The 27396-nt window shown below is 36.9% G+C and overlaps 1 protein-coding gene across 18 annotated transcripts in view; it reads right to left on the bottom strand.

Annotated features, from left to right (window-relative positions):
- EXOC6 (exocyst complex component 6) overlaps positions 1–27396 on the bottom strand; it is a 187648-nt gene that overhangs the window by 96366 nt on the left and 63886 nt on the right. For all 18 annotated transcript variants that reach the window (XR_005293991.2, XR_006282535.1, XR_006282536.1 and 15 more), the window contains 9 exons: positions 25653–25857; positions 21252–21407; positions 16238–16306; positions 11253–11336; positions 11107–11153; positions 10595–10715; positions 7600–7671; positions 6785–6882; positions 5420–5525 (listed from right to left, as the gene is read on the bottom strand). Coding sequence is in view for 15 of the 18 variants with exons in the window: in XM_043518195.1 (XP_043374130.1) it covers positions 5420–5525; positions 6785–6882; positions 7600–7671; positions 10595–10715; positions 11107–11153; positions 11253–11336; positions 16238–16306; positions 21252–21407; positions 25653–25857 (958 nt within the window). In the remaining 3 variants the exon portion in view is untranslated. The remainder of the gene's footprint in view (positions 1–5419; positions 5526–6784; positions 6883–7599; positions 7672–10594; positions 10716–11106; positions 11154–11252; positions 11337–16237; positions 16307–21251; positions 21408–25652; positions 25858–27396) is intronic.

Below are 27396 nucleotides of genomic sequence, written 5' to 3' on the forward strand. Positions count from 1 at the left end.
CAAGACAAAAACCTCATCTTTGGAGCCAAGATGTTCCTCCTTACCACCAAAGTGGTGGCAGAATGCAATGAGATGTCAACATCAACCAGAAAAACCTTAGAGATACATTCTTTTAATTAACTGACCCTCTGAAATTATAGCTCTAGACTTTTTTTTTCTTGTGGCAATTCTTCCAAACAGTCAGGAATTTTTTATAATTCTGGAAATCTTAATGAGCCAATAACACCTAGTAATTTGAAATTCTGAACAGAAGGCTCTCTGAGGAATAGGTTTATGTCAAAATAAATCTAGATGTTTTGGTTCTCTCTCTTTTGGCTCATTCTTTGCTGTTTTCTGGTCTTTTTATTAGCAGCAACCACCACCACCAAGCCTGGTACTGCTTGTATACAGAAATATTCTTCTCCATTAGATGTGGCACCTGATAACTTGTCTGTCTTTTTTAATGTAATAGTGACAATAGCAGGTGTCTGCCATATAATTTTGAGAGGGTCAATTAAGGCTTCATTAATGATGAATTCCACAAGCCCTAGAGTAGCTGTATGGAGAAAATCCACCAATTTCCATGAAGACTTTCATACCGCTGTTAGAGGAATTTGTAGTCAATCTGCTACCCTTCCACTATCTTTTAAGTAGATGTTTGAAATATTTGAAATAAATCCAGCTGAGACAGTGTACAGGGGAGCTCTGCTTCACCTAAGAATGATGATGACATGGCCACAAACATAGCTAAATCTCCAGTCTGAGGCAGCTTCTCCCAGAAATTTCCCCTGTGCATCTAGATTCATGTGTTGTTAATGGAGAGACTGCAGTTTCTGACAAGTATAAGAGTAGGATATCCCTGTAGGTGGTGGTATATAAGGTATGATGTATTGGGTGATAAGAACCCCAAGGATTCCAATAGGGCCATTTTAGGATGTTATATGGTTAGAGAACCAAGGGCCACAGAGTAGGATACCAGGGGAGATCTGCCCTTATACTCCCGATGGGATCTGGATCTAAATGAATCCCTCATTTCCTTTTCCAACCTATAAAATTTGTAGGAAGTTGCCCTAGAGAAAAAAAGTAAGGGATTCCTGTCCACTATGCTGAGACTCAGAAGATGAGAAAATTAATATTCCAAGTCTAAGAGAGGGACTGCTAAAGCTGGATTACTTGGTGTCAAGGTAGCCACTGATTTAGCATGCCAATACAGTACCAGCAGTCCAGTACCATGCCAATAAGGTACCAGCAGTCTAGTACCAGCTAGTAGTCAATTTGGGCTGAGGAATCTCTTGGGAATAGGATCTGTGAGGTGACTCGGACTTCTTTTCACTGAAGGTTTTAATAGGAAACCTGCCTTTTACTTTACCCAAGGAGTGATGCTCCTTTCCTTGTGAGGACTTAGATTTAACTGTCCTACTGAGTCCAAAGTTGGGGCATTAGAGGATGGAGCTCAAGAGCTTCAAGAACCCACACTCATAGGGGCACTCCTGTACTGAGATGGAATTTGTCCAGTGGAGTCAGCTGTACCCAGATCTTAAGTTGGTCGCATAGAGCAATCCAATGAAAACAGCTATACATGAGGCTCCCTAGCTTTCAAAATCCTTTTAGAAAAGGCTTTACAGATGGAACACATGCTGGAGATATGAGATTTCCAACAACAAAAAGGCACCTGGTGAGACCATCATGTATAGGTACTGCTGCCTTGCAGTAAGGATATTACTTAAAATCAAGAGACGTGGGTTAACCACTTGAATTATCCCTGAAGCCCCAGGGTTGGGAAGAAGATCCCAGTAAGGGAAGAAAATAAAAACGTCTTCAAACTAAAATTTATCAAAAATTTTCCAGTGTACATCTAATTCTAATTAACTATTCCTAAACTGACACAAATATTTTACAAAAAATTGGAGTAAACAGCTAAGGGATGTGTCTACATATGGATACTGGGTAACTCCATCTTGGAACCACAGGTGGTGAAAAGGAAGTGAGCAGAAGTTGGGCTGCTCTGCCCTTTATGCCCTTGGTATAGGAGCACAAGGACACTCAGAGCACAAATGGGGCTCCAAAAAACACTGTTGGCCAAAGACTTCAATCTCATGTGCATGAGACAGGTACGCACCAAGAGTGGAACATTTATATAAACAAGCACTTAAAGAAGAATTGTGCAGTTCTTCAAGGAAGTTTAAAAAAAAAGGTTCAAATGATATACAATGGTTGAGATTTGCAAAGCAGCCTAGGGGATTTAAACACAAATATTCCATTAATTTTACTGTGCATACATGCCCTAGGCTGCTTTGCAAATCTCAACCAATACTTATATATTATTTCATTTAAATATCATAATACAATTTCAAATTAATGATAAACATACTTTGTAAACCATAGTAATTATTAGAAATAACATATCACATTGATACCTTTTACATTTATTTGGTACTATAAAAAGAAAACAAAAATTCTGTTAAACCCCAAACAACAGCCTTTTCTGTATGGAATTCATTATAATTGAATTCTCAATGACCATTGACTTCTGTTGACTGAAGAATTTAACCCATCTACAAGGACAATGATAATTCATAACTGGCATTACCAGAATACAGTTATCAGGTCTCTTCACAGAAGAAAACTGAGGTAACAACATATCAGTGTCACCACGTAATAGTTATGACGTTAAAATAGATGGATTACTTAACTTAACACTCTTCAAACCATACCTCTCAGACATCAAACCTACCAACATGTGGGACATCCGTACTGTGCTGTTCATCACACTATCACTGACTGATGATCATGTACTATTTTAACTACAAAACCTGTTTCTCACTGTGTGAAAATTGAACAGACCATTAAAAAAAAAAAGAAAATGGAAAAAAACAAGTTCTATCATGCCATTAAGCAGATTCTCCACATGGGTTATGTCAGCAGGGTTTAAATCTAGAAACTTCAGATCCTCTACCACTGGAGAGACAGGAGTAGTTGTTTATCCTCTGTGAGGACCAGCCACTACAGGAGGCCACACTACCCACTTTCCCAGTGGGTTACACAAGTATTTGCTAGATAGCAGGAGAATAACAGTGATCAGAAATCATGGGTTGTATCCCTGAATGTGAGAGGGGAGTGTAACACAGTGTTTAGAGATTGTATAAACAAAACATTACAGGTTTAGCACACCCAATCTAAAAGTCAATACAACTAGATGCATAAGACTTGGGCTTGCCATATTACAGATCTGGTCCCTATTCCCAACTCTGCCTGAAGTGGTCTTATGCAACCACTCTGTTAACTTATTTGTAAAATGATGCAGGCTAATATTTGACTGCCTTCTAGGCCTTAGGCGGCATAGGGCTGTGAAGTATATGGGAATATAAACAGTAATCAACAAAGACAGAATCTTAACTCATGGTCTCCTGGCTCTCAGCTCAGTGCACTTTCCCCTAGGGTAACCACAGGGTATTCTGTGAAGAAGTTTCTTGCATGTCTGCAGAACACTACCTGCCTTTGTGGTCAAGTAAAACAGACAGCCTGATTCAGCCAAATTGCAGAATGTCCTGCAAAACCCAGTACCTTACATAAGGATGCTTCAAACAATGGTCACCAAAAAACTAAGATACTTTTGTGCAAGGGCCATGAATGTAAGCACTATGCTATATGAATATAAGCATAGTTCAATTTAAGGACACACAAGAGCATTAGCTCTATCTGGGGAAGAAGTAATGGATATACAAGAGATAACACAATCTAGAGCATGTTATTTTTAATAATGCCCTGCATTATGCAGTGCTTTAGATCTATAGCTCTCAAAGATCTTTATCCCCCATTTTACAGATGAATAAGCAGAAGCATGCAGATGTGAAAGTGACTTGCCAAATGCCTCAAAGCAGGTCAATAGCAGAGTTGGGAACAGAAACTGCAACTCCCAATTCCCAGCTGTATTCTCAAGCACACAAGACTGCAGCTAAATATCAGACTGAAATTTGGTCCACAGAAAAATCTATAAACCGTGTGTTGTTCAGCTTAAAATGACAGTGCCTTTCTGAGTTATAAATCAAATTGAAAACTAATGGTTCATAGAATGCATTCCCTTTTTAGTAAATGACAAGCTACCCTCATTACCAAAGTACTCATTTTTGAATTCTCATGGCTCAATTATGTGCACAGCGGATGATCTAAGATTGTGTATTTGTATAAGTCATAGAATAATAGTTATAGTGGTTTAATACAATATAAAATTAAGGCACCCTATTGGCTAAGTCTGTCATGACAAATACTATTCATAAGACTGAATGTAAGACCTATGTGGTGTGCTATATATTACTGATATCATGTTTTATTTGTTTGTTTCCGATTTTGGTATTGCTTTATTATTACACAGCTAAGAAAACTGACAGAAGATTAGTAATAAAAAATAATAATTTGAAAACATAGTATGACAGTGAGTAAAAGTACTATCAAAGTCATGACCACATGAACATTTTTAAAAGATTGTTATAGTCCATCATATATGTTCATCTATAAATAAAGCTTATGCTCATTAAACATCAAAAAACCCTCTTTAATCTTCTTTCACTTCACTACAGTAACATACATATGGTATTCAGCTGTTACATTTGTAAAGATAAATGACAGGTGAATGGCAGATTCAAAATATCTGCAAGACTAAGAAGATACCAACAGTGGTGGATGCTACAAAAAACTGTTTAATGGTAAATTGTGGGAACAGCTGTCTATTTGGGTCTTAGTTTTGTTTGGGGCTTCTAGTTTCTAGTGAGATATAAATAATACCACAAACTTGGGTCTTCTACTTCCAGCCTGCTACTACCTACACAACACATTTGGCTTGTACAACATACTATTCTCATCTTTTTTTTTGAGGAAGCAAATTTTCTTTAAGAACTTTGTAGCTGTACATAGAGAAATCCACAAGAACCCTCTACTGGAATGCTAAGGCCTCACAGGAACACACACTGTTCATATAGGGAAGAACCTCAGGTATGTTTTGCCCCACATAACAAATAAGCTCAGCAGCACCCAAACAATTAATCTACAAAAAAAATATTTTTAATAGACCTTGTAGTCATTTGTTACATTTTGTAATGCTACAGTACATCATAGACTGTGGTTTATGAAATCTGATATGCTGCAGCAAAACTTAAAAGTTAACTGTCATTAAACAAAAATTGTATTAATTATTAAAAGTTGATTATTAATTTGTTTACAAAACTATAGGCTTCATTACTCACTAAAATTTCAGATTAAACGACTGCAGCTTGAATTTTCATGTTTATTTATAACTAGATAATTACCCATGAAAAGGTGATTTAGCCTCTTAATCTATCTTGTTATTCAAACTTTAATTACTTTTTAATTATAAAATTCATTACGGTCCTAACTCTGTTTAATGGTCTAAAGTAAACTTTTGAAATATAAAACTTGTTCTTACCTTATCAAGTTCTGGATCTTGAAAAGGAAATTTGCTAATCACTATTTTGTATTCCTCTTCATTTGCTACAGGGATAGGGCTGTAATTATCTGCTTCAAAAATATCCCTGTTCAGAGTTAGCAAAAAATCAGCACACTCAGGAGATGTATTAATACTTAAAATATCATAAATAAGTAAATACGTAAATGAATACAAAGCTTTTCACTGACATCAAATTGGATGTACAATTCCAAAAGTGGAGAATTGAATTCAACATTGCTCCAGAATTCCATTTTGGGAGACTGAGTAATACTTACTGCAGCACTGGGATCGCATTTATTCATGCAATGACTTTTTCACAAACTACCTGACCCTAGAGGGTTTGTCCATACTGGAATATTACAACATTTTGGAACATGTCTTAATTAACACAATGCAAAACACAGTTTAGCACTTTCTAATTTCTCTTCAGATCATATAAATCAGTATAGACAGGGACTTCATATTAGCTGGCCTACCCTATGATTAACTATGAACAACTAACTGTTTAACACTGTGTTAGTTAACAGGTGTTCAACACAAATGTATTTTTTTCCACTGTAAATGCACCCAGGGCACATTAGGGGTCATTCTCAATCTGAAACAGGAACTTCAGATTAAAGCTCCAAAACCACCTTAATACTAGGTTTACCATTTTCCCTCTCAAATTATTTTTAAGGCATATATAGAAGCAGAGGAGCTGCATCAAAAGCAACCAGTTTCTGCCAAGAGAGATACAAAGGAATGCTCACTAACAACAAAACAATAACCTTTTCTGTACCTTGTTCCCACCCAAGTTAAAGGCATCACTTTTGTGATAGTCCTATAATAACATAATATATAAGAACTCAAGGTTAGCCTTCCCATCTCATATTGCCTAGAATTATTGTACAATGACATCAACCCAACTGAATCTATGAGAATCTGTAATATTTCGTTTTCAATGTTGCTTTTAAATTAGAAAAAGTCACAGCATTATTGAAACAGGAAAGAGATTATTAATTTTACCACCTTTCTCTAGCAAAATAACCCAACCTGATATTAATTTTTGTATAAAATGAATGCAAACTTTCATGCTGGAGGAAATTAAATTTTACAATTTGCAAGTTCTATATCCATTCAGGTCAATTCATAATAGAAATGCCAAAAGACCTTTAGTCCTATTGGGTCAGGCTATAGTATGCTGTACTCAGTTAACTAAAATTTAGAAAATTAGTATCTAATTAAATACATTTGTAATTTGACAGAAAAAAGTAGATTTGATTCAAGGACACAATCACTGAGTAGCTAAACCAACCCCAATTGACAGAGTATTTTGAGACTTTTTTTTCATTTCGCAATACTAACCTGAACAACCCAGCCCATTTTTTAAGCAGTGTTTCATTGTACTGATCTCTTATTTCAAATAAAAGATCAAACAGTCGATTCACAGGAAACCCATAACCCTAAAGTACAAAAATAAAAAGGACAAATAATTCAAGAATTACTATCATCACTTATCATACAGTGCTTCAACATGTTAATAAGAAGGGTTATTTTATCATGGAATTTTGTACCACTATAGTACAAGTTACAGGACTCAACATGTAGAGGTATTATTAAACGTGATCTACTAATTTGTAAACCTGATATTCTATTTACTTTAGAAATACTAGTTTTAGTGGCAAAATGTGACAAATTTCTTTTATATGTTTTTAACTTGGTATTTAATCAAATAATGTGTTTTATCTGTTTTATCAATTATTCAAGAGCAGATCAGCAATAAAACATAACTGGTTTTCCAAGCAGCAAATTCAATGACTGAACTGAAATACTACTTGCTATAAATCAGAAGTGAAATGTTTACAAAAATATAATATTTACATTTATTTTAAAGCTATCGAATACCCTTTTGAACAGATTACAAAAACTTATCAAGATTTTTTTCAGTGCACAACTGGACACCTAGGTGGTCTGTGGTGGGCACAAATTAAGAAGGTTGTGTTAAGGGGGAGCCAGAAGAAGAAAGCTAGGTAAGATCGTTTCATTTTTTAAAACATCTTACCTAATTCATGGTACATGCATGTGATTCCATTAAAACCAATGGGGGTTGCACATGCATATCCAAAAGGCAGAATTTGACTCCAGGTATTTTAATTTTCAATTATCAAAATAACACCAACCTGCAAAGTATCAGCAAACACAACAATGAGATTCTTCAGCTCCAAAACAAGATCAGGATCAGTGCAATATGACTGGAAATAAAAAATACTGATTTTGTAAAAGTTATTTAAATCAAACAGTAAATATATTTTCAACTTACAGTGGTACAGTAGGTTAAACTCACTACCTTTATAACATTAATTAAGTTCTTGTGTTGATAAAAGCAATTTAAAGTTACATGTCTTAATTTATGTATGCAGTATTCTTGTAGCCTTGCTGGCCCCAGGATATTAGAGAAACAAGGTGGATGAGGTAATATCTTTTATTGCACCAACTTCTGCTAATGAGAGAGACAAGCTTCCAAGCTCACACAGAGCTCTTCATAAGAACGGCCATACTGGGTCAGACCAAAGGTCCATCTAGCCCAGTATCATGTCTTCTGACAGTAACCAATGCCAGTTGCCCCAGAGGGAATGAACAGAACAAATAATCATCAAGTGATCCATCCCGTCGCCCATTCCCAGCTTCTGGAAAAGCTTGTCTCTTGCACTAACAGAAGTTGGCCCAATAAAATATATTACCTGACCCATCTTTTCTTAATTTATCCAATTATGTACAGTATTTATTCATATCACAAAGCTATTACAAAGTTTGTCCTAACAGGAAGAGCTCAGACAAAACCAGCTGGAATATGCAAAGTGATGCACAACATCATAGGCGCCAACTTACTCAGATCCTGGGGGGTGCTTGACCCCCACTCCGTCCAGGCCCCGCCCCCACTCCACCCCTTTCTCCAAGCTCCCACCCATCCCTCTCCCCCCCTACCTCTTCCTGCCCCTGCTCCACCCGCTCCCCCTCAGCACCTCCTGCATGCTGCAGAACAGCTGAATGCAGCAGGCAGAAGGCAGAAGAGCTGATCGGCAGGGCCATCAGTGAGCATGAGGTCCTGGGGGGAGGAGAGAAGCGGGAGGGATAGGTGCTGATTCGCAAGTTGCTAGTGGGTGCTGAGCACCCACTATTTTTTTTCCATGGTGTTCCAGCCCTGATGCACCCACGGAGTCAGTACCTATGCACACCGTGAATGAGATGCATTGAAGCTCCATTCATTGAAGTCAATGGGACCTAAGCACATGCGTAAGTGTTTTGCTAAATCAGGAACCTTAATAGTACTTTCAAACATTAAGTCTCAATCTAATCAATGTTAACACTATGGCACTTTCAAGATTCATTTCAGAGGGAAAAGTTTTAAGCAAAATGTTTACATATTATGTTAATATCTGCAAACTTTGGTGTATTAAATTTGGCAGCTACAGCTATATGATTTCATTTTCAGAGGTGTTGAGCATCTGCAGCTTTTACTGAAGTCAAAGAGGAGTTGTTGATGCACCTCTGAAAAATTAGGCTACATTTATCCTGCAATTATGTTTCTATCTTTATGTCCCCAATTCTGAATATTTTGGTCTCCATCATCATCTTTTTTTAATTAAAAAAAATACAAATAATATTTATGGCCATACAATGTAATGCAGGATGAAAATACAAGATTGAAATGCAGCCCACATGTCTGCCTTACAGTACTATTTGTGTCTTTACTCTCCAAGTCATTATATAAATAAGCTAATGATTTTGCTTCTTGCAAGTACTCTTCAAAGAAGAAGAGCACTAGTCACCCACTTCACCTCAATACAGACTAGCATGATATAATTGATTGTGATGAGAGTTACACATCCTGGGAACAAATAATGACATCAATTTCAATTATATCAGAAAACCTTTAATGAAGAGTCCTATTTCTATAAGAAACAAGATTTAAGTATATTTGAATGCTTTACATTGACACCCATTTATAAAAAAGTGACCATCAATAGATTAAACATTCATCTGCCTTGCAAAATATGTGGTTTAGAAATCTCTAAACAATTTGAACTTGCTAGTAGTGCCTTCTAAAATGAGCTGGGGATTGGAAACAAAACTTAACTGGCATTCACCAGAAATGCTCCTAATGAAAATACAGTTGTTGCAATTGGAAAAAACAAATTGTTTTTAGCCTTTCCTAAAATATTTACAAAGTATAAAATATTCTTCAAACCTAAAACAATCTGCAATAATAGTGAAATGGTAACAAAAGCCAAACTCCATGATTTAAGCACATAATTTTGCATGAATTAATGGAGATTAGCGAACACTGAAAAGGGCAAGTCGAGACATGAAATAACAGCACTTTGTATATGTTACAAATCTTCTATTTTTCTTCCTGAACATGCTGTCTATGAACCTTTTGGCACGTTTTGAAGTAATTTACCAGGATAAAATGCAGTCGATCGCAATCAATGACTGTATTCCCTTGTTTTTCAAGGGGGATCAGAAACAGCATGCTGATAGCCAGTTTTCTTGTGGGTGGATAATAGAGAGGTGACTTTCATTATTTGAGCTACATTTTAAAAATAATGAAATATTCAGTTAAATATAGTATTAAGTTAATAACACTTTAGCATTTTCAAGATTTTAGTAATGCCTCTACTAAAATGTAAACATACTACTTGATGGGCATTGAAGGGGTAGCTCTAAGGGTTTTGCTGGTAGAGTTTATTTTGGAAACAGGGTATTTGGAATGATAATTAGGAATTATTTCCTGGTGGTGCTTTCAGTGATGAACTATTCAATCTGATCTAATGAAGAGGTCAGTTGAAACTAATGAGGACAGACTGCAATAATAACAGCAGATTAACTCTGCATATTCTAAACTGCTGGACTAAGAGCACTTTTGGAAGACCCAGAGAGTTGTAAATCAGTGGAGGATTATGCAAATAGCCCATGGCTGTGGCTCACAGCCTGATACTGCTGTGAAAAACAAAAGCTTGGCAGGCTCTCTCCCAACTGTGAGCCATTTTTAACCACAAAAAACCTCACAATGATGTAGGTGTAAATTTTTCACTTTGACATTATCCTACTTTTAAACACACAGACACTCTTTAATGGATTTACACTGCATTACTACAAAGTCTTCTCACTTACTGAATGGGTTCTAAGAACAGCAATGATCTTTGACAGTGCCATGTTCCAGAGTTCATCAGTGTATGCTCTAGTTACCAATCCTTGGGTTACATGTAAAATGTGATCTTCCACTACAAAGAAACTAAAACAAAAATTTATAAGAATTAAGTTAAATAACCATCAGTTATTTTCAAATATTTATTACAATATGGAGCAAATCCTACCCTTTTGCACAGAAGCATGGGAAGGCCGTGTCCACAGAACAATTGGGACTTGAATGGACTTTGCATCAGGCCCTTGGTGCTGTTCTGGACAGGATGCGCGAAGCACACCCACAGCCCAGCTCAATGGAGAGTCTATATCTGTCACTATCCTGGAAGGATGTGTGTGCAGGACAGATGAATCCTCCAGTCTAGAGAAGCAGCAGCCATTATCCATGTGGCAAGTGGATACAGATTGCATGGGTCTTACACAGAAGAGAGGATTGTGGGGGATAAGAATAAGGGCAACAGATTTCCGTTTAGAAAACTTACCCTACAATTTGACTGAAATATCTTCTGTAGCCTTCTACTGTTTCATGCTTTAAGTAAAAAACAAAAATGTTGAGAAATAAAAATACCACTAAATATTTAAGTAAAATTCCAAGTCAGTGCAACTTAATAAAAATAGTATTGGTTACCATGCTTGACTGCGGCTGCAGAACTAATCTTGCTTGTTTCCTTCTTTGCTTTCTGTAATAGTTTTCAAATGTCTCTCCATCACCCTAAGACAAGATAAACAAAATGTAATTAAGAGAGGAATGTTCTTCATATGATGAAAAAGTACTTCTGAAATTAAAGGCAGAGTTCTCCACTGTAACTCACAACCAAATATTTTGCATTTGTTCCATATATGGAACTCCTACTGACATCTGTGGAAGTTCTGCATATTTGAAATGAGTGCAAAGCATATGAAAGAGATCCACAGTGTACATCAGAGAGGAGAATTGTGCCCTTCAGCACACATTTTTACTTATGTCATGCTGCTAGGATACCAAACACAAACTTTTTAAAATGACTAAGGTAACAATATCAAGTTAAATATCAAAATTAAAAAAATCTTAACTCCTATTCTGTAACTTAAATACAGCTGCTTTAACTACAATACTGCTTTCTTTAAGATATACAGGAAACTTAGTTTATATTGACTTTTGTCACATGTAACATTTAGCATATAACTAAACTTTACAGAAATTCATAATATAGTCCTGACTCTTGAATGCATTAGTATTCCTTAAGCAAAATGTAAAACAAAATTTAATATTTGCTTACCCTTTCTTGGTACTTAGTAAATATAATGACTAAAGATTTGGATTTTGGTCCTATAACAGTCCTCAAAATTTAATACATAGACAATATTTTCTATGCCTATTGATTATATTGTTAAGACCTCAAGCGACATCCTGGTATTCTCATTAAGATGATTCATTCAGTGGAAACCATCTGTCCATTTGAAACCATTACAATACTGACTCATCTACCTATTGAACGCAACATAATCTGTATGCAAGCAGAATTAAGCAGCTTAGCATTTTTAAGTTTCATTTTTACTCCATGAGGTTATTGCTAGGTCAGAGCTATTTAGAATTCCATTACTTAGGATTCCAAAAAGCTTCAAATCAAAACATGAGAGATCCTGCATATTCTTAAATCAATACTATTTCAGTAAGAAATAATCCAAGTAAAGCTCTAAATTAATATTTTCAGATGTGCAAAGAATATTGGTTTCTCTCCCCAAAATGCAGATAACCTACCACAGAATGAAGCAAAGCTTGGGGGGGGGGGAAAAAAAAGAGGGGGAGGGGTGGCGGGAGACTTTGCTTTTAAAAAAGCAAGTTCTTCATATTGTGCGATACATATTAACTAGAGCAGTTTTTATTACAATCTTTTATTCAGGACATTATCACTTACATTTATTATCATAATGTAAATCATTACTTTCCAGCCAAATAGTATGATGTAATTCTTAAACACATAATAAAGTAATTGGGAGAAATGTAGAATTCTACTTCTAATATCATATTTGTGCATGAGTTTAGTGGAAGTCTACTGTGAAAAATAATAGCTGCTCTTTCCAAATGCACAAAATAAAGTTTGATATGTAAAATACTTGATGGGTGTTGAATCACCACCATATATCATGCAATAGACAGGATTACTTGAAGGCAGCTAAGATCATAGTTTTTAATAGAAACCACTTTAATGGATGCTCTGACCCTTATCAGTAGACTATAGCAATAGCTTTGGTGACGTGCAATGTATTTACAGATGTAGCAAAGGAGAGTCAAAAGAGAAAATGCCCAATATAATGGATGCCGCTTGTTCATCTTTGAAAAGTTCCTAAATTCACATACATAAAATAACAAATCAGTTTATGTTGGATGATAAATGATTGGAAATTAGCTCACACATGAAATCCTGTTTCAGAATTTTTTTCCATTTTATTTGCCTCAAAATTTAATTTTTATTTGCCTCAAAATTTAGTATTGTATACCAAAGAAATTGGGGTAGGGAGCTTACTACAGAATTCAAATACAGCATTCCACAGAACATATTGAGCCCTGGTTATACTCTGCTCTACAGTGCTTAAACACACTCTGCATATAGGCTAGCCTACTAAAAAATGTGAACCAAAAAAAGACAGAAAAAGACTAAAGCAGAGATTGAACTTCACCAATACATAGTTACAAGCTACAAGTGTAAATTGCCATCTTACGGTGGAGTTCTGCCTCACGTTTAAACACAGAAACTGCCATACTACGTCAGACCAGTGATTTAGCTAGTCTGGTATTTTGTCTCTAACAGTAGCTATGACCAGACACTTCAGAGGAAGGCACAATATTCTCATAATGGACATTATGAAATAACCTGCCTCAAGTGGGAAGTTTCTTCCCAACCCTAAGAGTTGTTAACTAGCTTTATGCCCTGAAGCAAGAGGGTCTAACATCTCACCAATTTTTTATCCACATCCAATCTAATGTTTTATCCAATATTATTGGATAATATACATGGCTAATCTTTTTTGTAAATCTTATTAAGCTTCAGTTATATCTAGTGGCCACTAGTTTTCAAAAGTTCAAAAGTTGTATCAAATCAGTTATAATTTGTTACCTTTATGATCATTTCAGTTTAAATTACACTTTATTAATTTTAGTCTGCTGCCTTCCAATTTTATTGGTTGTTTCCTTCTAGTATTATGAGACAGGGTAAATAAAAATAGCCAACTCCTCTCTAAACTAAACAGTCCCAGTCTTTTTAATTTCTCTTCAGATTACAACCCATGTTTTGGCCTCTTCTATTCCTGCCATCTCGCCATTGAGACAGGGTGGTCACTGATATAATAAAATCTGACAGTGCCACCATCAAAATTAAGTGTGCAGGCAGACCCATAGGATGAAGTGCAGTGTCCCACAGGACCTGACACATCACAGCGGACATCAGATTTAGGGATTCATGCCTACAATTATAAACTTTAAACATTCTTATTTCAAAATACAAAGTCCTGTATTAGCCATTGACTCTCATATGAAAATCTACCTCAGGATTATGGAGCCTGAAGTTGGCTGAGCCAGGGAAAGAGATATGGTATCGTGCCCACACTGCAAGAGGGGATGGGAAGAGCTGTGGACTAGATTCAATAAATCAGGCTGCTTTGCCCCACCCACTGAGCAACCACCCCTGCATCCCTATCCCCCCTCTCTCCTTATGTTGTATCCACAAGGCTTATTGCAATCCTCACCAATTGCCCAGAAGTATCAGCTGATGTAGAATGCAACTAACCGTATCCCAAGAGTACATCTACACTGCAGCAGTCAGTGTGATATGCAGCTTGTGCAGATGTCCCACCCTACCTATACTCGAGTTAGCTCATTTAAAAGAGAAGCACAGGTGCCATGATGTGGGCTTCAGCACTACCTGCACAGGTGAGTGTGCATCTGGGGAGTCAGGCAGGCTGATGCAGCCAGAACTGAAGTCTTCACTGCGGCATCCTCACTTAGATTTTTAGTGAGCTAGCTGGAGGATGGCTAGTGCTGCAGCTGCAGTGTAGGCATACCCTAAGTAGGGTGGGCTGCTATGAGCATGGAGCAGTTCACTAATCTCTGTACTGGCTCCCTACTGGCTTCCTCACAATTCAAAGTGCTGGTACAGTAGAACCTCAGAGTTATGAACACCAGAGTTATGAACTGACCTGTCAACCATACACCTCATTTGGAACCGGAAGTACACAATCAGACAGCAGCAGAGACAAAAAAAATAAAAAAGCAAATACAGTATATCTGTGTGTATATATATATATATATATATATATATATATACACACACACACACACACACACACACACACACACAGGAAATCAGCATTTTTCTTCGGCATAGTAAAGTTTTAAAGCTGTATGACGTCACTGTTCAGTTGTAAACTTTTGAAAGAAGAGCTATAGTGTTTCATTCAGAGTAATGAACATTTCAGAGTTACGAACAACCTCCATTCCTGAGGTGTTCGTAACTCTGCGGTTCTACTGTAATACTCTTTAATGTTTAGTTCTCCTATGAAAAGTGACTACATAAAAACAGTAATTAACTAGAGATTTCCTCCTTTGGTACAGTCATTTAACTTTGCTGACTTCAGTGACAAAACAAGCTTTTACTGTTACTTATTTGTGTTAACACTGAAGAGCTAACACAGCTAAGAGAGCGAATTGGATTCTATTCCTTCTTTTATATCACTGGATTTTTTCTTTTATTAAGTTCCCGTCAGCTACACTTCTGCAAAGCCACTAATGGCAAGGAGGAAGGGAAAGCTGCACAGGCAGGTGTCTTTGGGGAGCATAACCTGAAGACAATGAGATTTCACAGGTGTAAATGAGGATTTAATTAGACTTGCAGAATCTTTGTTACTGGAAACTTGTGAGAAGGAACGAATCCATCTTGACTCTCAGAGCCCAGGTTGAGTTTGCAGGATTAAGAGAATTTGAAAGAAAATCTTTTTAAAAATTATGTTACACATAAACTGAGTACAAAAGCTATTCAGACATAGTGAACATGGAAAGTAACAATCACTCTTTTTAGCCCTGGTTACCCTGTGTACTGCCCATCATTTTTTACTTTCCCACAGCAGCTGGGATGTGTTGTCAGGCCTGTGCTGTTGATTCCTTGTGTAAAACGCTTATGAGTTTGGTAGCAAGCGTCTCTCAGTCTTCGGCACTTGCTTGGTGGTCCACCAGAACCCGAGTGTCGAGAGTTTTAGGACAAATTTTTATTTTATGTTTTACTCTGCTATTTTTTTAAACAGTTAGGTATTAAGGAACATTGGGAACAGTTAAAGGACTGGAACTTTTAGTGTCACTATCTATTGAGGCATACATAACTTGTGTGATTTTAAAAATGTTTATGTAATTACCTAACTGCTACACTGTTAGGCCTATAAAAATAAACCATACAAAAATGTCCTGAGTGTACCAGTGTCAGATCTATTTCATCTGGTTCAACATAGTTGGACTCTGATGAAATATGTTCACATGCGTTTGCTCACTTGGAAATTGGCAAAGTGCAAAAGGTAAGAAAAAGGATATTTAGACTTTTAAAAATATAACCGTTCTTGATTATTTTAAGTCATAGTAGTACATACCAAAACTGAATAGATATGCAAACATCTGTAAACAGGAGAAAAATCTACAAGATCATGAGCAGTCAAAACCTGCAGGAGGAAAAAAAATCAATCAGTCTCATAACTTGGTGCATTAGGAACAGAACTGGTCTCACAAACTGATCAGTAAATTTGACATCTTATTTTGCTTAACATGAATGTGAGGATAAAGCTAAGGAACTGGCCTCATTTTAAAGTTAGTTGGCCAAATGGGAAGGTTGATCACCAGTGACCAGTCTGAAGTACATTGCTACTACAGCTCAACATTCTTGGGATCCATGGGCCTCAGCATCTTGAGCTGAGACCTATCTTCAAAGCAGTGAACACTGAAGCTACATGAGCACCTCCTCATGGATCCAAACATGTGGAGCAAGGCTATGATAAAAGAGGCTGTAATTCCAATTACCTTCATTTCCATACACTAGACTTTGAAAAAGTTGGAGAAAGAGTGGAGCTACAAAACCAATATACTTTGAGAACTTTTGTTATGATGGAGTAACTTTCCTTTTTCTTTTGAGAATTGCTTCTTTAGATCCTTACTCTTTGGAGAATGACTGGCAATCATAAATCCCACAAGGTGGGCAGAGTATTTAAAACTATAGTTCTGCTCTCCCAAAATAGGCACCATACTTTGCAGTTAAGTTAAAAGTAGTGTAGCCTAACTGCATGAATGGAATTCCAATTAGAGTCCTATATATTTCAAAGATCAAGTGAGCTCTTAGACCTTGGGGTATGTCGTACCTTCTAGTTCATAAGTATTTTGATTATCAGTCAAACTGATTTAGACAATCTTGAAAAGAAATTCAAGCCAAGTCCAAGGCGGAGCCAAATGCAACCAAAATATATTTATGGAGACTAATAAAAGGATTTTGTTATATCACTATTATTATTTAGTGCCCTTTCAATATCCAATTTGTGCATCCTAGTTTCCTCCAATAATTCCTGAGGTTAGGAAAGCATACTGGGAGGTTAGTAGACTGGTGAACATGGAATTCTGACATCACTTCAGGCAAAAACTGTGGGTTGAAACACAGGACCACAGTAAATAGAGACTCAAGCCAGTCAGTCAGTAAGAGTCAGCTCTGTTGGTAGATTTTATAGGCACTCAAAGCCACTGTTTTAATGGACAAGTGGTAGAAAAAATATGCCTGAATGGCTTGTAGCATTCTTTTACTACTAACTTCAGGTCTCATCAAAATGTTGGTTTTCTCACAGAAGGATAGATTAAATGTTCAAGTTTTCCCCTTTTTCCATTACAGGATTAGAACTTCCTTTTTTCATATTAGAAAACAGACACTTCATTCACTATTTTCAGGAAATAATATTTAGGGTGTAATCCTTCATGCTTCATTAGAAGACCAAACTCATGAAAAAGGAGTACATAGTAGCTGAAAGGAGAGGCTACTCAACTTTCTGTAACTTGAGTTCCTTGAGATGCGTGATCCCTATCTGCATTCCACCATGGCTGAGCACGAGCATGAGCATCATGCGTCAGAGACCAGAACATTTTTGCTAGGAGTGTCCTTCAAGCCACTCCTGTGCAGTTGTTCTTCTCATGCAGTAGACAGAGGATATAAGTGGCAGTATAGAACGACTGCCTCTCCAATTTCCTTTTCTACCACAAACCCAACAAGATCCATCTCAAAGAACTCAAGTTACAGACCTGAACCTGACCTCTCATCCTTCTTCGAGAGCTGGTCCCTATCTATATTCCACTGTGGGTGACGAACAAGAAGTGTTCCTTATAGAGGAGGGTGCAAGGACCTCATAGAATTCATCGATTGGAAGACTGCTGAGCCCACTGCAGCACCAGATACCAAGGCCGGTACCAAACCATAATGTCTTGCGAGGATGTGGACTGAACTCCAAGTAACATATCTCAGTTAGAGGCACCTAGTTCAGAGAAGCCACTGACACTGCCTGTGCTTTAGTGGAGTAGATTCTGACGCCTTGCAGAGGAGGGATGCTGGCCAGTTCATAACATAGCAGGATACAACTGGAGTTCCCTTTGGACCCTCTCCGTAGCAGAAATTGCCTCACCTTTCATGCATTCCAAAAGGGATGGAAACAGTCTGGGGAATCTTCTAAAATATTTTGTTCTAGCTACTCTTTGCACATCTAAAGTGTGAAGCTCCTGTCTATCCTGATATCGTCTGGTTTAAATTAAATTTTAAGATCACCTTAATCATAAATTTGGGGCTTAACCTCAGTGAAATCTTCTCTTTATGAAAGATAGTATAAGGAGGGTCAGCCATCAGGGCTCTCTGTTCTGATGTTATCACAAGGGATCCTAGTTTTGCGTGATAAAAAACCAAAATTCTCTGATAAAAAAAAATCATTAAAATCCATGTTTTTCTGTGATTGCAATGAAATGCTGAACTTTAGTTTCCCTAGCCACAATATATAGTTAATCAGTTGAACACAATGTTTTACTGATATTTTTACAATTTTTAAGCACATTCGAAGCCTACCAGTGCCATCAATCATTATAATAAAATAAAATTTACAGAATTCCAATTTGTTGTTCTTACATATGCCAAATACTTCTATGCCTGTATTCTATATTTTCAGAATTTTTTTTTAAATGCACAAAGAATAAAGCTGCTACTGTCAACCACGGACTGCAGGGCTCCCACTGACAGTGGAAATCTTATTAAAATGTGCAGAATCTGTTTGGCCCACACAAGGTTGTGATCAGGTTTATGTGGCCCTCCTGTGTAATAAGGTTGGGCACCAGTGGAATAAGTAACACTGGTACTTTCAGTAAAATTTAATTAATAGTTAATGTATGTTTTTACAAAATAGAAAAACTAAAGATTCTCTGTAAAAATGCAAATTCCGTGTTTTTCCACAGAAAACAGATTTCTAGGATCCCTGATTATCATGATGAAGAATGCAACCTTCATAGAAAAATGAGTAAGAGCATGAGGCCATTGATTCAAACAAATCTTTGTTAATGGTGCCAGGACTAAACTACGGTCCAATGCTGGTGTAGATTTTGTTATGTGGAGGGGAGAAAGGTTCTGATCAGTCCACTTCGGAAGGGAAATATAACTGGATGTAAGAAAATGGAATGGTTGTCGACTGGGGTGGGGTGTTAACAACCGCCAGATGAACATAGATGGAACTAACAGGAAGCCCTGGATCTTAAGGGAAAGTTCATATTTCAAAAGGCTGAGAATGTCCAAATTTTTTTGGGTTAATTGTTGCTGCTAACACAAGATTGTGATTCTTCTTCACTTTGGCACATAGCACCTTCTTGTGGACTCCCTTCTACTGTTGTTGAGGATGGTTTGAATAACCTCTGAATATGTTATTTCGGTGTTTGGATGGGCACAGAACACAAAGCATGATGCTGTGGGGATTGAGTGATACTGAGTTGGGGTGCAGTACCTTGTCCTCATTCTGGGTTAGTGTGTCTGGGAAGAATTTAATTGCTCTGTATGGTTCCGCTGACACGTGGAAAATGCTGTAGAACCAGAATTGTCTGGGCCATTTGGGCGCAATCATCTGGCCATTTGATGCCCTGTAGGGTTCTGTGCATAGTGTGGTGGACCCTGTACCACTTGTCTGTTGATATATAATACCATCAACATGCTGTTGAATCGTACTTGCACATGTCTTGCTGAAATGTATAGACGACAATGTTCACAAGCTCTGTGGATTGCTCATAGTTCAAAAAGGTTTATACGTATCCTGGACTCTCAAACAGTCCATGTACTCCGTAATGTATGTTCATCCAGGTAGGTGGTGTTCTAGCCCAACAGGGAGGCATCTGTGTTTAGTACCTTCTGTGGTGGAGATGGAGTGAAAGAGACTACCATATGCACATAGAAGCTGTTTTCCCATCAGCTTAGCAAGCCCTGTACTCTCTGAGGGACAGGTACTCATTTTTTCATGCTGTCTCAGCAAGGGATGTATACTCTCTTGAGCCAGGTTTATAAGGCATGAAGTCAAAGCCTTGCAAATGGTGTTACATATGTGCAGGCAGCCACGGGGTCTAAGAGACTGAGACATGCCTGAGCTGATGTTTTTGAACTGAACAAAGCTGTGTGATTAGATGTTATGTGAAAGATGGCTGTCTATATGGAAATAGGCATCTTTCATGTTAAGTACTGTGAACCAGTCTCCTTCCCTCAGCGATGAGACTACGGCTGTCAGTGTAACCATTCTGAAGCGGGCTTGAGGCGTGATTTTTGAAGCCCTGGATCCAGGGCATAATAATTGCCCCAGAGGGTATGGATTGGGGGGAGCTTCCAATTCTAGCTATACTAACTGTTACCTATTAAAACTACTAATCTATACATTTTATAAATATTTACAGGTAATCTGTGAAGGAAGCAAGTTTTTTGGACACTGCAGCTTTCCATCTTACATCATGGGTGGTAGAAGGAAACTGGAGAGGTAGTCAGTCCACACGGCCACTTACACTCTTGGTCTACAGCAGGACCAGAAGAACTGTGCAGGAGTGGATTGAGGGACACTCCAGCCTCAGATGATGGTGTGCATGTATGCCCACAATGGAATACAGATAGGGACCAGTACTCAAAGAACTGTTCTTTTAACAGGTTAATATTCACTAAAAACACAGAAGCATAATGACTACAGCAGTGGCAGAACATTCTCACATGTCAGACAATTCTAACAGATTACATATCATATACAGTGACTAGATATGGTACAGTAAGTGATAAGTTATGATTGAACTCTATAGAATTACAAGTTATATTCACATTAATGTCCATAAAATTGTTATACAAGTAGCATGAATATAATTAACATCTTGATTTGTTTCTTTTCAAGACCTTGATCCAGCAAACTTCTCCATGAGGGGGATCCTTTTTTCCTTCACAGAGCCCTGTGGACTTCAGTGGGGGAACCCTATCCATGCTGAGCTTATTGTAGGACCAAAGGCCTACACTTGTACAACAGAAATATTCAATTAATGCTATAGACTTCACTTTAAATAAATGTTATTGACTTAATACTAAGTTACCTCTTCTTCGTGTTCATCCTCTTCCTCAAGTGTTCGCTTGGATGTAATTTCATACTTGGGTTCTGGAACTCTGCCATTAATTACATACATATTCCTCCCATAGTTTACATTATTCTGTTTCTGAAGAGCTGTATTAAAGGTTTTCTGTTGCTGTGCCTGTTTTAGCAAGACATATATTTAATATCAAAAGAGAGAGACTGCAAATTTCATTAATCATCACAGAACTGAATATACGCTATGACTGTAAAGGCAGACTGTAGTGTTGTATGCAGTTGGCATGTATTTATTTTAGTGGGCACGGATCAGTATAACTCCAAGGCATACATGTCATGCAAATACTGAAGATTATGTCTTTAATCAACTTGCAATTACAATGAGTTCAACGATTAACCTCACCAATTTTTTTTAAAGTCTCAAAATGTAATTTTAAAGAAATAATCATAAAATTATCATGTGATTATGTTACTAACCAGATACTGCATATAAAAGACAAATATTTAAATATAATAAAATTATTATAGAGTTTGCTGTCTCCAACTAGACAGATTTTGGCCTAGTTTAACTGAGAAGAATCATATGTAGAAATCTAGAACTTATTTTATGTCTCTTCTTTCTACTAGTACAAGAAATATGAAAATGTGACTCAGTATAATCTTGTAATTATATTTCATCCATAACACCATAGCTACATTTTACACAGAATTGTTGCTTTTGTAAGACAAAAGAGAATGCCCAGTATACTAAAAACAGAATTAAGAAGCTTAAATTACAGAAGGGCAAACCAGCTTGAAAAAAATAACCAGCCCAAACTGAACTTAAAGGATCATAAATGTTTGGTTAATAACTTACCTATTGCAATCACCACATCACACACCAAACCACTGCTACTTCTTTGTTGAAGTGGCAGATTATTTTAGGTTGGGAAGAGTTGCTGGACAGTCCACTCCCTGCCTCTAGCAGTCTCTCTCCTTCAGGAGATGCCAGCAATCTGCTCTTTCCTCCCAGTACTGGTGGTACCTGAGAGAGGAGCTAGGGCTGTCATCTTCCCTCCCCAATCTCAAAACCACCTTTATGTCTTATTAATCATCATAAGAGACCAGATAACTGATCTCCCTGATCTGGTGCAATAGGACACAGTAATCCCTTTCCTTGGGTTCCACTAGGCTCATTGCTTTAAAATGTCAAAGGAACCAGGAATGTCAATGTGCAACAATTCTCCTTCTATTCCCACAAAAAACAGTAATATTGCAAGGAGGAAAGGATCTTACCTACTCTAGGAAATTATAATTTTGCACCTCACTGAGGGCTACAAACCTCACAAGTCCCTTTTACATTTCAAAGTGACCAGATAAATGGAAGTTAATGGAGGGGTTACTAGGACCTGCAGCACCACAGTACCGGAGTTGGAAGTTCAGCCACATCTTGATAAGTGAAACCAAGAGTGGAATTTTGAGGTCAATAAAAGGAAAGAAAACTGCCTGGCCAACATCCTGAGGAAGACCCAATGATGGGGACAGGTAAGGATAATATAACGTTGGGCCTCCCTCTGAAAAGAAAGCTAACCAACCAGTGGGCTCAGCAACCTTTGAGGTCTACACAGCTGGAGGTGAGTAGCAGCCTCAAGTTTCCTTCTTAAGAGGCAGGATACTCATCAGAGATGGGAAAAGGTTCCTTAGTTTCCATCTCCCTTTTCACCCAAAAAGACAATGCAGGCAGAGTGTTTAGTAAGTAAAGTGAATCATGTGTATGTGAAAAGTGAGTTTTAGGCTCTGGGAGTTGTAGTCTCAAAGATTCATATTGTATGGATAAGCTTCCAATAAGAATATGAAATTTTGGATGCTTGTTTAAATTGGACCTTCACACGTTTTGTTGTTTGCTCATCACTATCTTAAATACAAAACTAAAACTGGCTTTCAACAGAGAATCAGTAAACTGGAAACTAAATCTGGTCTAAATTTTGCTGAAAAACAGGACAATTTTTTACAAAAGTTTGTGTGACAAAATTTCCCATTAGAACCATAACTAGGAACTTCTCACTTATTATATCTGTACTGCAAATGAGATTTAGAAATGTTTTAATTTATTTCATAAAAATAAAATAGCTCAACAAATATTCTCTCTTTCAGAACACGGAAAGACTAACGTGTGGGGCTTTAAAAAACTATAACGTACAGTATGTAACTCAGCACAGATTAAGAGTTTTTAAATATATATGAAAAGTTTCAAAAGCATTATGGAACCTAGACTTTAACTTGATCTGCTAACTTGTGTGAAAAACTAAAAAATGCCTTGTAGCCACTAGGATTTTACCTAGAGTTGGTTAACTCAAGTTAAGAATACACCTATTTTTCCCTAAGTGAAGACGAAGCCCTAGCGTAGCCACAGTTTAATACCTCTACAATTGCATCTGCTGGTTATGTTCGACTCGCCAACACAGTTGTACAGATGCTAAACTGTGTTTACACTAGGAAAGAAGGTGTATTTTAAACATGTTAAAATTGTAGTGAAGAAATGGCAATTGTAGTTTTAATACATTTGCTGGCTCAGCCTTGCATAAAATACAAATTCTGGTAATCTGGAAAAATGTTTGGTAAGTGTCCATATTAGCTTTACAAACACGTTAACTCTTTTAAGTTAACTGGTAATCAATTAACATCAAGTCAAAAATATCTGTTCTGTTCTACATTGCATTTTAAACCCGGGCCCACTCAGGTTTGAGCCGAGAGCCGCCTATCATCCACCCACAAATCTGTCGGACTCTGATTGGCAATCATTCAGGACCTGGGTCCTTGGACCCACCCGGGAGGGCAGGTCTGAGCCCGAGTCTCACTGAGACTTGATATTCACCATTGTGGACATAGCTCAAGCCACAGACCCAAATCAGAAGGTCTGTGTAGTGCAGTATGGACATGTTAGCACAGCTGTGAGACCCAGGTCCAGCAACTGTAAATCCAGATTTATGATGCAGCACAGACACTCAAGTGCAGACTTGGAAACAGAATCCACAAGTACATGCCCCACAGACCCAGGTTTACAATGCAGTGTAGACATACTGCCCTCATAACCATAATATCCGAGTACCTTCTAGTAATCAAATAACATGACTAACATCAGTCAAGTATGATTCCTTCTCTCTCATCCTTTCTTCGGGGGAAAAAATAAACGTGTGCAGTAAAGTTTTTTGTTTTGGTAGGGGTTTTTTTTTTTATTGTTGCTGTTGGGTTGGGTTTTTTTTTAATGTACAAGCTGCTGTGTGTTTGTTAGAGAAGGCAAAGTCAAAAAAGTATGCCTTGCACTTGGAGCAGAATGTTTGTGAAGGTCCACAGTTCCAGTGGGAGTTCATTCCACAGTTTCAGAAGAGCCTGCAAGAAAGCTTTCTCCTACACAGATGACCTTTACCAGTGGAAGAAAGCATTACTGAGCCCAAATTACACAGCTGTTGACCACAGTCCTCATCCCTGAGCTTTATGCAATCTTTTAAATATCTTGGGCCCAGGCCACTGAGAACCTTGAAGATAAGAACTGAGACTTTACATTTGACTCAGTGTTCTATGGGAAGCCACTACATGGAGCAGAGGACAGGCTTGAGTGATCACGGTAATCTGTGCTGCTGAGGAGATGCATTGTAGCATTTTGCACTAGGAGTTTCCTATGGGCTGATGGCTTCATGCCTAGATGAACGTATATCTAGAAGTGTAGACATAGGTGTTAAGGGGTGTTTCAAGTCACACTAACTAAATCAAGTTAGCTAATTCAACTGAAAAAAGCATCTCATTTTGCTAATGATATTCAAGGCTTAAGGGTTCACAGCATTGGGGCCTCAGTTACTTTTAAATAGGTTTATGACTTAAACTGTAATAGTCTCCTATTCTGCTGAAATAACATATGGGGAAGGAGACATTCACTATCTACAAAATTCACACTTCATCCTGCAATTAGAAATTCTGAAATTATATTTTTTGTGTTTAAAAAAAAAGAATAAATCTGCTGATCATTATTTTTCCAAAACACACCATTTTCTGACTTTTGAGCTGCTTTAAATGAATATTGCTATCCCATGTGCTCAATTTTTTTTAAAAAAAGAGAAAAACAGAAAAAATCAGAAAGAGGAGCGCAAGGGAAAAAAGGCATATTTTTAAGTATCTGTACAATAAATGGTAGGTTTCAGAGTAGCAGCCGTGTTAGTCTGTATTCGCAAAAAGAAAAAGAGTACTTGTGGCACCTTAGAGACTAACAATAAATTTGTTAGTCTCTTAGGTGCCACAAGTACTCCTTTTCTTTGTACAATAAATACATAGAGATTAAAAATAAATAATAAATAAATTAGATTAATACACTGATGTTATGTCTAACATAATTCAATAATTTTTCACAAGAACGAAATTATTTTATGTAACTTACCTGTTTCATTGCTGTTTCCCCTATTTTGTCAGAATGTTTTCGAATACTCTCTAAAAAGTCCTTGAGGTCTGACATGGAAATTTCTTTAATTTCTTCACGCAGTTTTGGAAGGTTTTCTATCATTATTTGGCAAAAACGATATTGGCTAACTCTAGGAAGGTACATATTTTCTAACTGTTCCATTGTTTTTAAAGCAGAATAATATCTGTAAAGAGTTTAAAAAACAGGTTATAAAGACATCTTATTAAATTTTAAGGAAGCGTGCTTTGTTATTTTTGCTTCTGTAAGCCATCAGAATCATACATATCAATATACAGTATATGATTAAAGCATTTTATACTTACAAAGGAGTTATGTTTAAAAAAAGATCAGTCTTAGAAAGATGTTAGTTTAGTTAGAAAATCAAGGTGGGTGAGTTAATATCTTTTATTGGACCAACTTATTTTGGTGAAAGAGACAAGCTTTTCTAATTTTTTGAGTTATAAAAAGTTAGCCAAAGTGACCCTGTCAATTTGAAATCCAGTCATTTTCAAAACAGTTAAAAGTACTCTTAAGTACAAAATTAGGCTCCACCTGTAGAAACTGTTCTGCTCAAACTAACCCCTTGTACTACTCACAAAAGCTTGAAGAACTGGGATCTTAATATTATAATAAAATCTAGTTAGTTCTGTTTATTTAGCTTAATTTATTGTCTCATCGCTAATAACCATATTTTTATTAATTTCTTTTTGTTTTTCTAAAATACAGTGGTGAGTACCCATCCAGTGCTGGGGTGCCTACCCCACAAATTAAAAAAAATCACAAATAAAGGATTACTCCTAAACATATCTGCCTCACCATCCTTGGAGAAATACATTTATATGTACACCACCTTTTTCCTCCATGAATATTCTGTTCAACAATGCACTTTTTTGCTGCAAGCCATGAATCTGTTTATGCTTTGGCAATGTACAGTGCTGTACATTTAAAAAAACTAGTTCTGTTAATGGAGACTTGCAGCACATTTGTGGCAGAAACAGCAGAAGTATGCTGTACAAGAAAAAAACACTTCACAATTTATGTTAGCCATTAAGAGGAAAAATCTGTTGAAGATGTTTTACATGAATCATGTAAGATGTTTTACAGTATATTAATAGTTAAACACAGTGTGAAATCTCATGTAAGGTAACTGAGTTTAAAGGAAAACTCAAACAGAAATGTAATAAATTTTAAAAATGGATTTAATACTAATTTCAGTTGCCGCTAAGTCCCCACATAAACAGTAAGAAAAATGGATTGTCTATGGGAAATGCAGTGAAATGGATTATACTCAAAGTGACAGTCAGTGCACAAAATAAACTGATAAATATACTTTTCTCTAATCTTTCAGTTACAGTTATCTTAAGGCTTCTCTCCTTGCAAACACATCTGTACATAACTACCCTTATTTATGTGAATAGTCCCCCACACTGACTTAAAAAGAAACTACTTGTGAATAAAGTGTGCATGTTTGCAAGATCTGACCTCAGATATGATTTGTAATAATAGCAGGCAAAAATTGTTCAGAAAGTACTGTAATGTGAATTTCATGCTAACTGTATTCCTTTAACAGGTCAAATTTTAAAAGACAAAATTAGGATTTTTACCCCTCTCACTTCATGTAAGTGGATTTATGACCTTAAAGGATTTAGGGGAGAGCAAGTTAGCCTTAACTATTTTTTTAAAGGATATTCAGACAGCTAACCCATTTCAACAGTCTTCCTTT

Source organism: Dermochelys coriacea, chromosome 7, assembly GCF_009764565.3.
Source record: "Dermochelys coriacea isolate rDerCor1 chromosome 7, rDerCor1.pri.v4, whole genome shotgun sequence".
NCBI lineage: Eukaryota > Metazoa > Chordata > Testudines > Dermochelyidae > Dermochelys > Dermochelys coriacea.